The sequence below is a fragment of the Xiphophorus couchianus genome, chromosome 6 (genome assembly GCF_001444195.1).
Source record: "Xiphophorus couchianus chromosome 6, X_couchianus-1.0, whole genome shotgun sequence".
Lineage (NCBI taxonomy): Eukaryota > Metazoa > Chordata > Actinopteri > Cyprinodontiformes > Poeciliidae > Xiphophorus > Xiphophorus couchianus.
This window is the reverse complement of record NC_040233.1, coordinates 24,331,987-24,346,055: the sequence shown is the minus strand read 5'-3', so window position 1 is coordinate 24,346,055 and position 14,069 is coordinate 24,331,987. Positions and strand designations below refer to the sequence as shown.

The following is a 14,069-nucleotide window of genomic DNA, read 5'->3' as shown; positions in this document are numbered from 1 at the left end:
ACCTTCAGATTTTAAACTTAAAGGGTCTCATAGTTGAAGTTTTGAGGGCAAGACCGCTGTTCCTGGCACCGTCGCTGCAGCGCCCCCTTCCCCTCTGTGGAGCATTAACTGAGATTTGGAGAGGGGAGGCGTAGAGGTGCTGGTAGTACATGAGAGAGTGGATGTGTGCTACTGATTGCCTGTGAGAGGGGAGGGGGGCAGAGACACGCAGAGAGACAGAGAGGGTTAGAAGAGGGAGAAAGGAATTCAGAACTGTTTAAATGGGAATCCAGAGCGCAGCGAGGACAGAGGCTGCGGACTGAGCCAGCAAAACAAAAACAACAACAACAGAAAAAGTGGAGACAGGTTTATTTTACGCACGGGAAAAGTGGGAAGTAGTTGAAGGAAAGGAGAAAGAGGCATGGGATTTTTCCCCTCTAAATGTGTCCTGTTTGACTCTCATGACTCAGAGAGGATTACTGTTAAACTCAGCCGCTCTGCAGGAATTGATGGTGTCTTCTAAGAGAAACGGAGCCGAGGGGAGGAATCTGAATGCGCTCGACTGGACCATGCCAGCCTTGTGGATCCTAACTTTGGCACTCGCTTTCAACCAAGGTGAGTAAAAGATGAAGACCCACAGCTGAGAAACAAAATCGATGGACATCAGCGAAAAGTTTGCTATTAATTGTTTTCTTTTGTTTTCCTTCTGCGGCTGTGCGCTCCGATGGTCTCTTTATGTCTCATGGCACTACTTGCAATGCGCGTTTTTATGCCTGGCATTAAATCCACGCGCATGACTCCGTGCGTGGAAATAGTGCTACAGATTTGTACATCATTAATACATCTCCATAGAGGGGAAGGAAAAATCATTTCGGGGGGTTTGTCTCTGCTCATATCCAGGCGCAAACGGCGCTGTCCTTTTTCTTCCGTTACGCGTTTTCTTAGGCAGAGATCTGGACCATCTGCACACGACATTGCTTTGACGTGACCTTTAAAACGCATGAATGGGTAGATTTGGATGGAACAAATGCGGTGCGGGTCAACGCAACGCAAGCACACGCACGCACGCGCATTCACGCACAATTTGCGCATAAGCTGTCAGTGTGGGGATGATTGATGAGGCGAGGATCTAATGCACAGTCTGGTCGCTGGGCTTTAACATCAGGCTCATTGGATCATTTTTCAATGCGTGCGCGCACGAGCTAGACACGTGCCTTTAGTCACACTGGTGTATTTTGTGTGTGTGTGTGTGTGTGTGTGTGTGTGTGTGTGTGTCTTGTGAGAGTAGAAAGAGCAGCGCAAGTGTCCCTAGAGAGAGAATGTGTGTGTGTGGGGGTGTGTAAGTGTGTGTGCATCTTTTTTCTTTGCATGCAGGTAGAGCCTGGCGCACATGAATGAGGCCTTCCCTTGCAGCTGCCAAGAAAAATTCATATTTTACCTGAAAGACTGAGACATATTCACTGGACTGGAGAAGAGTCCTATTACTAATATTAATGCCCCTTTTTATCGATCACCTTGATAGATTACCCCCTCACTTGCTCTCTCCTTCTCTCTAGACACACACAGTCTGGCGCACATCAACTGAGACAGGCTGAGTGTGTGTTTGAGTTTGGGAGCAGTCATGCCTCCAAAGACAGGAGTGATTTATTGAGGTGGTCTGATATGAACAGTTCAGCCTTATAGAGAGTCCTGTGTGTGTGTGTGTGTGTACCTGCATCACCTGGGTCCCTGCTGCTGCGGGCCGCCGGTGTGATGAACCACAGACGATGATCTGCCTGGACAGTCAGTCAGAGGAGCTCCCAGGCTGAAGCACACCTGACCACCTGAGTGGAACGTGATGGATGAGGCAGAGGCCCAGCCTGGCTTCACTGTTTATTTTTGATAGTCAGGTTGGAAACATTTGCCAGAACTGAAATGTCTGAGAGTTAAAAATTTGATTACCGTCTGTAGCGCCCCGCAAAAGCATTCGCTGAATCTATACTGTGTTAATTCACCTTTTACTGCAATTACAGCTGCTGTTTTTGCTGAATGTCTCTCCAGCTTCACAGAGCTAGAGGCTAAACATTTTGCACATTTTTTCTTGTAAAATTTCCAAACTTGAGGAAGTTTAAAGGTAGAGTGTCTGTAGACGTCAAGTCTGGTAGCAGATTACTAATTAGATTAAGTCTGAACTTTTACTAGGCCATTCCATGAATATACTTTCATCTACACCATTCAATTGTAGTTCCAGCTAAATGATCGCAGGGCTGGACAATAAATCAATCACAATATAAATATCGCAACAGACATGTGATCAATATCAATAGATAATACATCTGATAGAATATTCAAAATTCAATGTATAGCACGTTCACTGAACTCAGATCCAGAACCACACAGTATTCTGGGAAATGAAGGCAGAGGAGTGTTTGTGAATATAGTTACATAAGTCCTTAAAAATACACAATGGTGTGGAGTGAAAACTGTGGATATACAGGAAAGATCATGGCACTAGATTAGCAGTATTTCATATAGTCTAAATTTGAAAAAAGGATCAATAATTATTGATAGACAATGATCGACATAGACTAATACGAATTGCTTATATTGTGATTAGTCTTTCAGAGATATTTTCTAGCCTTAAATGGAGAGTTTTTTCCAGCATTTTGCAGGTTTTCCTTCAGTTCTGTCTTTAGCTCCATCCACATCACTGTAACCTCTGACCATCTTCTTCATGCCTTCTGAAGAAAACCATTGCCACAGCATGAAGGTTCCATGTTTTAGTGGTGTGTTGATGATAATGTGCGGTTAGTTTTTAGCCACACACCTTGATTTCACAATCAGGTCTGTGGCAGTTTTGGTCTCCTCTGGTCAGAGCAACCTCTTCCACATATTATATCTGTGCTAAACTGTAATCATGACCTCGTTGTCTTTGTTAGTTGTGCCATTCAGTGGACAGACACCCAGCCAGTTCAATTTTTTTCGTGCAGTGTAATTCCAAATTATTACTGGAAAATTTGTCTACGTATGAGTTCTTTTTCGTACAGCATATTCTAAACAACATCCAGCTTGGGAAGCTAAAACAACTTTGCAGAACTTAAAATGTTATTGGCTGGTGTTTGCAAAGCAGCCAGTCCAAGAGCACCATTCATTTTCCTTGGCACTCATTGACTGTTGCCGCTAAGAGCGGAAATAAGGAAGCACTGAGTTGTCCTCTGCAGTAGTGCCAAATGACTTCCACTCCACAAAATAATGCATAATAAGGTATATTTGGTGTTTGAATTATTAAAATAGGCAATTATAAGTCCGCTTGAACAGAGCTCTGTGAAATTCAAAGCAGAGAGTTTTGTTTTATTAACTAACCTTGATTTGAACTGAACTCTATAACTTCCTCCCTGGCTTATCTGCTGTTCTTTGGTCTTCGTGATGCTGTTTGTTCACTGATTTTCTTTAATAAACCTCCGACACCTTCCACTTCAAAGTTTCCATCTGGTAAAATTTCAATAAAATACATCGAAGTTTGTGAATATAACATGACAGAGTAAGAATAATGTACAACACAGCTCTGTTGGTCGAAGCATCGGTGAAGTAACTCTGGGAAAAGCTAAGGGTTTTTGTATTCTGTTGTTGGATGGCTTAAAAAGAATACACATGGATAAAGTAGTTCAGGGCGGTTTGAAGTAAGGGTGTACATAATGGAAAAAGAACAAGACACAAGAGAGATAAAGCATCAAAACAAAACAATAGAGAGCAGAGGGAAATATGTTTACAGCAGAGCAACGTCAGACACAAAGAAAGCAGGCAGAACAAAATTTGAAACTCCAAAGAGATAAAAATGGGCAAGAAGAACTGAGTAGAACAGGACAAAACGAAAGCAGCAGAACAAAGGAAGGAGAGAGCAGACAGAAGGAGAACAGAGCGGAGCATCGGTGTCTCCTGCTGAGCCGGTGTAAGCCTGTAAATGTGATCAGCGTGAATCCGTCCCCTACATCCAGCAGCTGCAGCCTAATGTGTGTTTAGCCTGTTTGGACTCTTCCAGGTGTCTGCTGCCTGCCTCTCCGCCGCTGACAGCTCAGGCTGCCTCTCTGATTTACTGCTCAGTCTGGTGGCTTTCTCACACAAACCCACCGCTTCTCCGTGTGGTTGACCAGGCATAATCTGTGGGTCCCTGTAATTACCGCTCAGCCTGTATGTTTGTCTGATATGTCGCCAGTTGACCGCTGCGCTGCCAGTGCCGGTCTGGCCACAGGCGAAGAAAGAGGCTCATTTTCGATTTCAACAGCAGTTTTGCTTGGGCCGAACATTTCTGCCGCCTGATCATGCAAGCGAGCAAGTAAAGCAAATCCTGCACTGCAAGCACCTGTCCCATCTCCTCCAACGACCCCCACATGCATCCACTTTCTTTTGCTCCCTTTTCCTCTTCTTTCTTTTATTCCATCACAAGAGCAGGGCAGAGGCTCAGATAGAAAGAGACAGGCCATAAGACAGGGAGATGGAGGCAGTGGGAGATGAAGAAAGAAAGAGACAGCGGGGCTCAGTCCTAATCTGTTGACAAGAGGGGATGTTTGAGGATAAACAGAGGAGAGCTCAGAAAGTAATGACAGAGGAGAAGATGGAGCTTTTTGCCTCAGATAGCAACCCAGCTGGACCATTAATGTTTGATGGTTTATATTAGCAAAAGATTTACACCTAAACTGGGCGCCAGGGCCGTCTAGAGATCCTCTTATGATATAAAAGTGTTATGTTAAAAGAAACCAGACTTCCTTCAGATTCCTGAAATGTCCCATCTTTCATCCAAATACTTGACTAAAGTCTTCTGGTACCCAAAATACAGCGATTGACCTTCAGGACTTGTAGACTAACAATCAGTCATGGTGATGGAGAAACTTCCCTGACCAATAATCAGTTGGCACCTCTTGATTTAACAAATCCCCTCTGCAGTTGTGTGATTCCTCCCTGAGTCATCAAACAACAGAAATACTCCCAGATAAGATGGGAAGTGGATAAACTCAAAATGTTTTTCGCTCCATTTACAACATGTAAAGATTAGAGGATGTTGTCATATTAATGGATTGCAGTTTTGCAACGACACAAAACAGGATTTCATCAAATTTTATCTGAGTTGTCTCATAAGAAAAGATTTATTCTAGAGTATTTACAGATAGGCAGTTATAGAAAGGATAAGCTTGGCTTTTCCTGGTTTGCTGCAAATGATACAGCCGACCCGCAGGTTGGGCTTGAGGTCAAAACAAGATTTATTAGATACAGTAGATATATAAATAACTTTGTTAATCCCCTCAGGGACGCCAATCTCTCCTTGTACTGCAACATCTTTTTCACCTGTTTCTATGCAGCTCAGTTAGTTGATATGAAAAACAATGTGTAGAGAAGCTTCTCCACTGTTTTCTAATTAACATAGTTTCTGATGCAAAATGCAGCTCATTTCTACACATTTACAGCAAAATAATGAGACAATTTTAAGAAAATCATTTTTTTCACATAATTTCAACATTTGTAAGCCATTGAAACGTATGAAACATACTTTTTTATTTATTAATGTAGCTTTATTTACTGGGAAATTGCTTTATGGCACAACTTCACAGACTCCCAAAGTGCAAGTTGTAGGTCAAAGGTCTGGTGAAACTGCACATAAAGTTGCTTCCTAGTCTTTACCTCACCTGATTTCAAGACTCTGAAATTACATTTTAACACTTTCCAACGCTCCTCACAGTATGAGATGAAGACAGGTGGTTTTTATTTGTTACCTGTTGTGCAAAAAGCCAAGAGATTAGGATCTAATCCACTTGCTGTTTAGACTTTTTTGTTTAGTTAATGAAATGAAAACTCACTACGTTGTGAGTCACAAAGTATTTGCTCATCTGCTTTGGCACAACTTGAGTTTCTCAACTCATTCTTCATCTGTAAGAACAAGTTGCTTTAACTTTCCTGGGAAGGTTTTATGATGCAGAGGATATTTTGTGATTCAAAAAGAAAAAAGAAAAGTAATGTTTGCTTAAGTCTGTGAGCAAAATAAAGTCCAAGTTAAGTTTCTGATCTATCAAGAAGCCTATTTTTTCTGCTCTTTTCTTTTCTTTATTGTTTTGCTATTGGTGTACGTTGTTCTGTTGATGCCAATTTGATTGTTAGAGAAACCAAACTAGAGTATTGGAATATTTTTAAACATCTGCATCAGATAGCACATGGCAATTGATTTTAAATAGGATGATATACATATAATATTCAAGCTGTGCCTGTAATAAATATCGCATTACTAAGGCAGCCGCCGGTTCCATGTGACGCACAAGGTGGCGTTTTTACACTTGAACACCTGACCACAAAAATGTCTGCACAAGCCACTGAATGTGAAGCACTTTTACAGTTAATAGCTGTTTTTAAAGTGCTTTATAAATAAAATTAACATTGACTGCAATCAAGACTAAAAGACGACTTATTTTGTCTTGTAAGAATTGAGACAACTGCATTGTCTTGCAGTTTCAGTTTTAATTTGAGTAAAAGATTAAGTAGACACATTCACCCATTCTCTCACAAACACCCACAGATGTATACACTGATACGTAGATCTTGAGGCAAGTTGGGGTTGAGTGACTTGCCCTACAGCACATCAACTTATGACAGGCGGAAGCCGGAATAGAACCTACAACCTTCTGATTGCAAGAGAATTACCTATTGAGCAACAGTTAACCCTCCTCAACAGATTACAGCAGATTTATTCTTTTTCCTGAAGCCACCAGGCATTCCCTTACAATGGCTGCCGTTATCTAAAGCAAAGAACTGCTGAATTCAGTTAAGCACATTTTTTTAGACCTCAATCTGTACAAAGCCAAAAGTCAGCTTGGGAGGACCTCTGGGCTTCTTCTGTCTTTTCTTTAAGATCTTGCAGAACAGTGTTTGTTCTTAGTCAAGATGCAGGAGCTCACATTTAAGTATTTATTCAACATGAAGTGGCTACATATTAGAGAAAAACGAGCAATTCTAAAAAATCCCCCCAAAAATGTTAGTACCACTACATTATAAAAACCTAATGAATTCCTGTCTTTGGAGAGTTTCAGCACTGATGAGCATTTTTTGCTCAGGCGGTCTCAGAATAAATCAAAGCCCCGGACCTCGGCTATTAGTGGCTGGCTGTACTTAACGTGCCATGAAAGCAAGAATATCGGGTCGACTGCTTCTGTTGCTCTAATTGGATGGTAAAAAATCTACTTCCACGATAGAACACTGTACTCTCAAATGAAAATCATTAAAAAGCAGCACAGCAAGCCCTGTTTAAAAGCAGAGCGGGGGCTCAAACATCGTGACGCCAGGCGGAGCTTTGTGTATTTGTGTGTCTTTTGCTTGATCCCAAATCTTTGCAGTACCTGACACATCTAATATCCTTATGCTTCGAGATATGTGATGTAAAGTGACAAGAAACAGCAATTAAGAGAATAAATAAAGTAAGCAACATAATTATCCATCACCTAATTCACTACAAGACATCCAAATCATGGGATAATGGTGAGGATTTCCCCTCTTTGCTCGTCTACCTCTGCTTCTATGTGCTTCAGTGTTCATGCGTGGGCGGATAGATGAGGCTAAAGAGTATGCAGATTTTAACAGAGGGCATGGATCATATTAGGGCTGACACCCGTCAATCTGGCGGATATGTCAGCCGAAATGGGAGCAGAGCCAAAGACTTGGAGGGAAAGGAAGGAGGAGGAGGACAGGGGGAGATGTAGGAGGAAGAAAAAGGGGCTGATGAGGGTAGAAGCTGAAGAAACAGATGGAGAAAAAATTCAGTCTGAAGGAGGAAGAGGGTTAGTTAGGTAGGAGTAAAAATGTCGGAGAAAACAGAAGACGAAGCAAAACGGGAATGAAAAACGATGGGTTTACAAACTGGTAAGATGAGAAAAGAAACAGAAAAAGGACTGCACAAAGAGAAAAATAAACATTTGAACCGTTGGAACAGGGTGGAATGATTTGATAAAACAACAGACTCTCCAATCGTTTTGTGGTCGTTAACATCTGGCATCATTCTGGCTTTGGCCACTTCTCTTCACAGGTTTTTTATTGGTTGGTTTCCGGGACCAAACACATTTTCATTTTACAGTAACTACAATCTGAGCGCTTCAAAATCTCAAGCTTTACCATCCTGGTGGGTATTCTTAATCGTGCCAATAAAGATCTAGAAGAAGAAGAACGACAACAAAAACAAGACCAATGAAAGAAAAACACAAAGTAGAGAACAAGATACAGTCTTAACATAAGCATAATGTCCAATGACATTTTAGAGCATGTAAACTATAATGTCAAAATTAAATTGGTTGTTTGAGGATTGTAGCAATTCAAGGGCAGATATAATTTGTTAGCATTAGTGGAAGTAATATACAGTATGTGATTAGTGCTTTAGAGTTGGCGCACAAACGTTTTGGTTTGCTGTGCCCACCACTGCCCAGACAAAATGATTCATCTATCTATAAAGCTCTTTTTCAGAAAGCTTTCAACTTTTCCATGAGAACAGAGCACATCCTCTGACTCCAGGACAACAATGTCAATAGTCAATGGTGACACTGCTTTAAAGCCATTTCTGGATCATAGCTTTTTGAGTAATCGTGGTTCCTGCACTAGTCCTGATTATTTTAGCCAATTTGTTTTTCATCTGAAATTGGTAGTTGAAAGTTGAAGTGGTTGAAATAGGAGAAAGTTCTCAAACAACAACTTGTTTTGGATTGGATAAAGCAGCTCTGAACTCAGCTACAATTGAAGGTTTTGAACGATACTAAAATACTTAGACCACTCTGCTTTGGATAATTACTATTTTCTATTATAGTCAGAAGCTTGATGGTTACAAAATGCATGAAGTTCAGGTACAAGCGTACAATTAACTTAATATCAGTCAGGTTTTGTGCAATTTAGCCTTTATTTGTAATTTTGAGTATGCCATTTTTAGAAAACAGACAAAACATTTTTAAAGCTAAATTAACTTGCAGGTTTATGATGAGGATTTAAATGAATGATTAAAAGCACAGAATCGAGATGAGAATCATGGCTGGGATGAGTTTATGTAAAATTCTGAGTAGCACAGTAACTAAGGAGAAAGACAGGTGGCGGGTGGATGAATAAAAAGAGGGCAGCAAAGTGGAGATGATGGTTAAACAAGGATCGTTAAACAAGGTGGAAACAGATGGGGACACAGAGGAATGGAAATAAAGAAGGGTAGGATACGAGAAAGCAGCGATATTTCTGGAGCAGTCAAATCACGTGGAAAGAATACCATCAAAGAAGAGGAAGGCAAGAAATGAGAAGGCAGGAATCAGATGAGAACTTTGCAGTGAACAAAAAACAAATGTAGGAGAGCGGGACAATAAAAAAGGAGAAGCTGATAAAGAGAGAGGAGATGAGATATTGCGAATGCTGAAGGGAGTTAAATGTGGGAGCCGAGCGGCAGTGAAGGAGTAGAAGAACAGTGTTGGGGGGCAGAGATTCATGTTTAGAGAGGGTCGCAGAGAGGGAGCAGAGGGAAACAGCCAGCCCTATTATAGATGGAGCTCTCCTGGGAAAGGAGAGCCTGTAGTTTTCCAGGCATTTCCAGAAGATTTCTGAGGAGCACGCTGCAATGCACAAACTGCCGCCCTCAAACTGAGTCCTCAGCCCTCCAAGGATAAATAAAGTGGGTCTCCTTTCTCTGTGTGAGTATTCAATAAAAGTGATAAAAGGCTGGGAGTAACCCTTCTCAGCTTTTTTTTTTTTAAATATATTTTTTGGAAGTGAATGTGAGAAACCAAACTGGCCACCCTCTCCAAGGAGAATCTTTCAAAGAAATGCAGACATCAAGCATAAAAGCAGCAAAAAGCATGAAAGCGCTTCCTTTTATACAAGGAAAAATGTCAACGAAAAAGGCCCACGAGATCAAATGAGCCGAGTGTGGAGGTAGTTTGTGTTTCTGCTTCCCTCAGTGTCTCTCTGTTTCTTTGTCTGCCTGTGTTTTCCCTCACTCGTCTGTCTGACAGACTCGCGTGTGGAGGTGAGAGAGAACAATTGAATGGGCCTCCCACGTAAAATCCATTCAGAGACATCTTGAGGAATAAGAATGAGAAATTGTCCTGCACAGTGAATTAAATCAATCTAATCCATTACAAGATCACTATCACAAGGTTTTCCCTTTTGTCTTAGCCCTGGATTATAGATGCTGCTGGCTAAGTGTTTGTGTGCGTGTATGTGTGAGTTTGTACCTTATGTAACAGTGTGATGCTGTTTCCCCACACAATCAATGGAACAATTACTCGTTAAAGTAAGAGCTTTAGCTCACAGATTGCTCACATTTTAACATTAGCATTTTCAGTAATTGACTACAGGGGTTGGGTATTAGAGGCAGTGCTTTAAAACTGGGTTTTAGGAGCCTTTCCAGATGTTGAAAACTGACATTTATTGAACATTTTATTGAGAAATGTAAAAACTACTTGCAAAGCGTGACGTGTGGATGGTCATGTTTTATCATTAGCATCCAAATAAACTGTGGTTTTTGCTTTGTTTGCATGTTTCTTTTTCGTTTTTTTGCAGAAATGTTTTACAGGAACGTGAAGACTCAAGCAGTCAAAGCAGCAGATATCCGCCTCCAGTATCAATTCTGGTTTTAGTTTTAGTAGCGCCAAAAAAATCTACATTACACAGATATTTATGCACAAAGCATACTTGAAGGTGTAGATAATCAATCTTGTTATCCTTAGAATGAACTTTAGGAAGGAAGGAATAAGCTGGTTCATTGACACAAAGGTGCATTTGTGAGAAAAACTGTTTCATGGCTCTGAGCTGCACCTGGCTAACAGATATGTCATCCAGTAGATGATTTAGTCACTTCATTCGCTCTCTTTCCAGGTAATGAACCGCTAACGACATTCTTAGCCAATTCTTAATAGGTCTGGAGTGATAAAGCGCAGAGTTTAGCTGTAAATGCCTCCACTGTGACGCCTCCTCCAGAAGCCAGAGCTGCAACTTGCCAGATAATCAGAACTGACCAAGAGTTGGCTGTTAGGTTTTCAAAAACTTTAATTTTATACTAAATTTAATTACTTTTTCTCCTTCAGTAATGTATAATTGACACATCAACGATAAAAAGCAAAGATAAATATAGTTTGGATAAAATACATAAGTTTACAAACTAGTTTATAATCTATTACAAACCCATTTCCCCCCAATTAAAACTAAAGTTTATGTTAATGTTAATTTCACACCCAACATACTCCATATGAACTTGTTCCACTTTCATGTTACATTTTGCAATCTATCGAATATTACCAAACTTAATTTCCTTATCTGAAACTTAGCATCTGTAACCACGTGGCTTACTTGAGTGGGCATAATGTTGTTTTTTATTTCTTCTTCTTATTGAAGTCTCAGTGGATCTCTCTATCCTTTTAATCTGTTCCTTTGGCAGATTGTAAGCAGTGATAAGAAAGAAGCAGCAGCAATTTTAAAGATGGAGATGGACAAGATGATTACAGATGATGAAAGCTGGGATCCATCACCACCCACTCTGTTTGTGTTTCCAGCCTCCCTCTGTCTGTCTATCTCTCTGTTCCTGCTCGCCCTGCTCTTATGTTTTAATGTAAGTCGATAACTATCAGGAAGTGATAACACCCGGGCTCCACTTGACTCGCTGAGGCTTGATGAGGAGCAGGAAGAAGAAGAAGAAGCATGGTTTCTGTGAGGTTAGGAGGTGAGGTGGAGGGTGACAGTATCTCCTCCTCGGTGAAGCCTGTTACGCTCGGTTGCTGGAGAGATAAGCGAAGGTGGCAGCGAAGGGGGCAGCGAAGGGGGTGGTGACGTCACAAATCTTGTCCTCCTGGCGATAAATGAAGTTGTGGCGTCACAGGTGGAGATTATGTCAGGGGGAAATCTGTCATTGTTCTGGAAAGCAGATTAAACCAAGAGGTGCACCTTTGCCGTTTGTTCTCCCTGCTGTTTGTGACAGGGTGTCGCTGCTGCAAATATTAACTTATCATAGTAGGAGAAATGAAGGTGTTACTAATAATATTAACGTGACTACTCAGCCATGACAGCGTGACAGTGAGTCAACAAGGGCCTAGAAACTGAAGCAGCTAATTGAAATTATTTCATGGCTAATTTTATTATTCGTATCTGTGTTTTCCACTGCGAGATGTCAAAATGTCTCCCAATAGAAAGGGCCTAATGCACTCTGGGAAGACTTTCGCAAGCACACTTTGTGGATTTCTGTGTGTGAAGCCACAATAAGCTGCGGGGGCCAAAGGAAAATAAAAAGAGTAGGTCTGTTTGCTTCTGATTGAGGCAAACGCAACGGAGGGCAAACGAGGGAGGGAGGTGGGCACGACGGGGTGAGAGGGAAAAAAAGAGAGAGGAAGCAAGAGGAGAGCGAGAGAGAGAGAAAAAAAGATAATTTCTTAGCTCTTCTTTTAAATAAGTCTGTTTCTATAGCAACCATCCAACCAGCCACCAGAGAGAAGAGGGGAAAGTGGGGGTGCACCGGAGAGACGAAGGAAGGATGGAGGGAGAGAGTTACCATAGCAACGGAGGAAGAGGGAAGAAAATAACTTTTAAAGTTAAACTTGAAAACAGATAGGAGAAAAGGTATAAAACAAGCAAAGGACAAGTGAAGGGACAGCGCTCAGAGTTGAGCTGGGAAAAGTTTAATGAGATTCGCTTCGATTTGTTCAGTTTGCCTTATTGGAAGTAGAAAGAATTGTTTTGGGCCGACCAGCTTGAGTCTTTTCAGTTAAATAATTAGGGTAAAAAATGCTTTTGTTTTACTGACAATACTTTAGAGAAGCACTTTATTAATTCTGCCTTTTGTTCTCAAATAATGTCTAAATATGGAATAATTGCCTAAAGTCATCGCTCCTAAAATTCAGCAGCAGATCATCGTGTTGTAGAGCCACAAAGAGAACTTGATCTGGAGAGACCGACTCATGTTACCCTTCTCTGAGAAAACTTACTTTATTTTCCACTTCAACTATAAATATCAGGGGGATTCCTATCAAAAACGCTCTAATACCCATCTATACCTATGTCAGCAATAATGACAGCACTATTAACAGGAAGGTCCATGGCTAAAGAAGTGCTAGGCTAAATACTAGCAGATCAGAACTAAGTTATAAAAAGAAATGAGAAAAAAAGCACTTCATATTTCCACCATTTGTACTTGTTGTTTTTTACAGAATAATATTCTTTCTCTTATGTAAATATTTTAGCGTTGACTTTCTAAGTCACTTACAGCAGGTGATATTTTTTACATGCTGAGCTAATTATTCTGAAAAGGATAAAGACGTTAAATATTCATGTGCTGAATTGGGCTTAAGGGTGGTAATTTGAATTCATAACCTGCAGTTTAAGACAAACTTGGCAGTGTGCGACTTATCTGAGGATGCTGGTTTCCATCATTAAAGGCCTGAGACTTGACTTCATCTTGAGATAAATTACTTATGAGCACTTCTAAGTTAAACAGAGACAGATGGAAAAACCCTGTTAACAATGGGTTTTTTATATGCCAACATGTGCAAAATAGGCCTCTGTATCATAGTTTTAATAATTCTTAAATTTCCTGTCTGCACATACACGCTAGAGTATTTAACAATATTCAACATAAAATTCCTTTTTTTTAAAATCCCAAACTTTTCATCCAAAACTGCAGTGTGGATAGGAGTTGCAAACATAGCAGACAGTCAAGCATAAATACCCATGTTAGTCTGGAAAAGGCCTCAATTAACTGCAGAGCAGAAAAGCAAGAAGTTGAATTGGTGAGAGCAGCCAGATGTAACAACAATGCACATCAAGGACAAAGTTGCGGAAAGATGAACAGTGACAAAGGAAATCCAGTTCTACACGAATGAAGTTGTTCTTTGTAAAATCCTTGACAAAGGATCCACACCAACTAAATAACACCAACCATCACCAAATAGTCACTAAAACACCAAGACACAAATATAACAAGGTATTCAACTACTAATATCAGTCTGACATGCTCAGTTCTAGTTTTCAGAAATTAGCATTATCTGTTTGTTTTCCAGCATCAATAAAACATTTGACTTTTTTTTTTGCAATTTAAATGTGTATACATGCTCTTTGATCCAGTAGGAGTA

At 40.6% G+C, this 14,069-nt stretch overlaps 1 protein-coding gene across 2 annotated transcripts in view; it reads left to right on the top strand.

Annotated features, from left to right (window-relative positions):
• Positions 1 to 158: 158 nt before the first annotated feature.
• The window catches only part of kirrel1b (kirre like nephrin family adhesion molecule 1b), a 100,254-nt gene continuing 86,343 nt past the window's right edge, over positions 159 to 14,069 (top strand). The window contains exon 1 of one of the 2 annotated variants that reach the window (XM_028020803.1): positions 159 to 594. In XM_028020803.1, coding sequence (XP_027876604.1) covers positions 441 to 594 — 154 coding nt within the window. In that variant the 5' untranslated portion in view covers positions 159 to 440. The remainder of the gene's footprint in view (positions 595 to 14,069) is intronic. The other variant, XM_028020804.1, reaches the window with a different exon arrangement.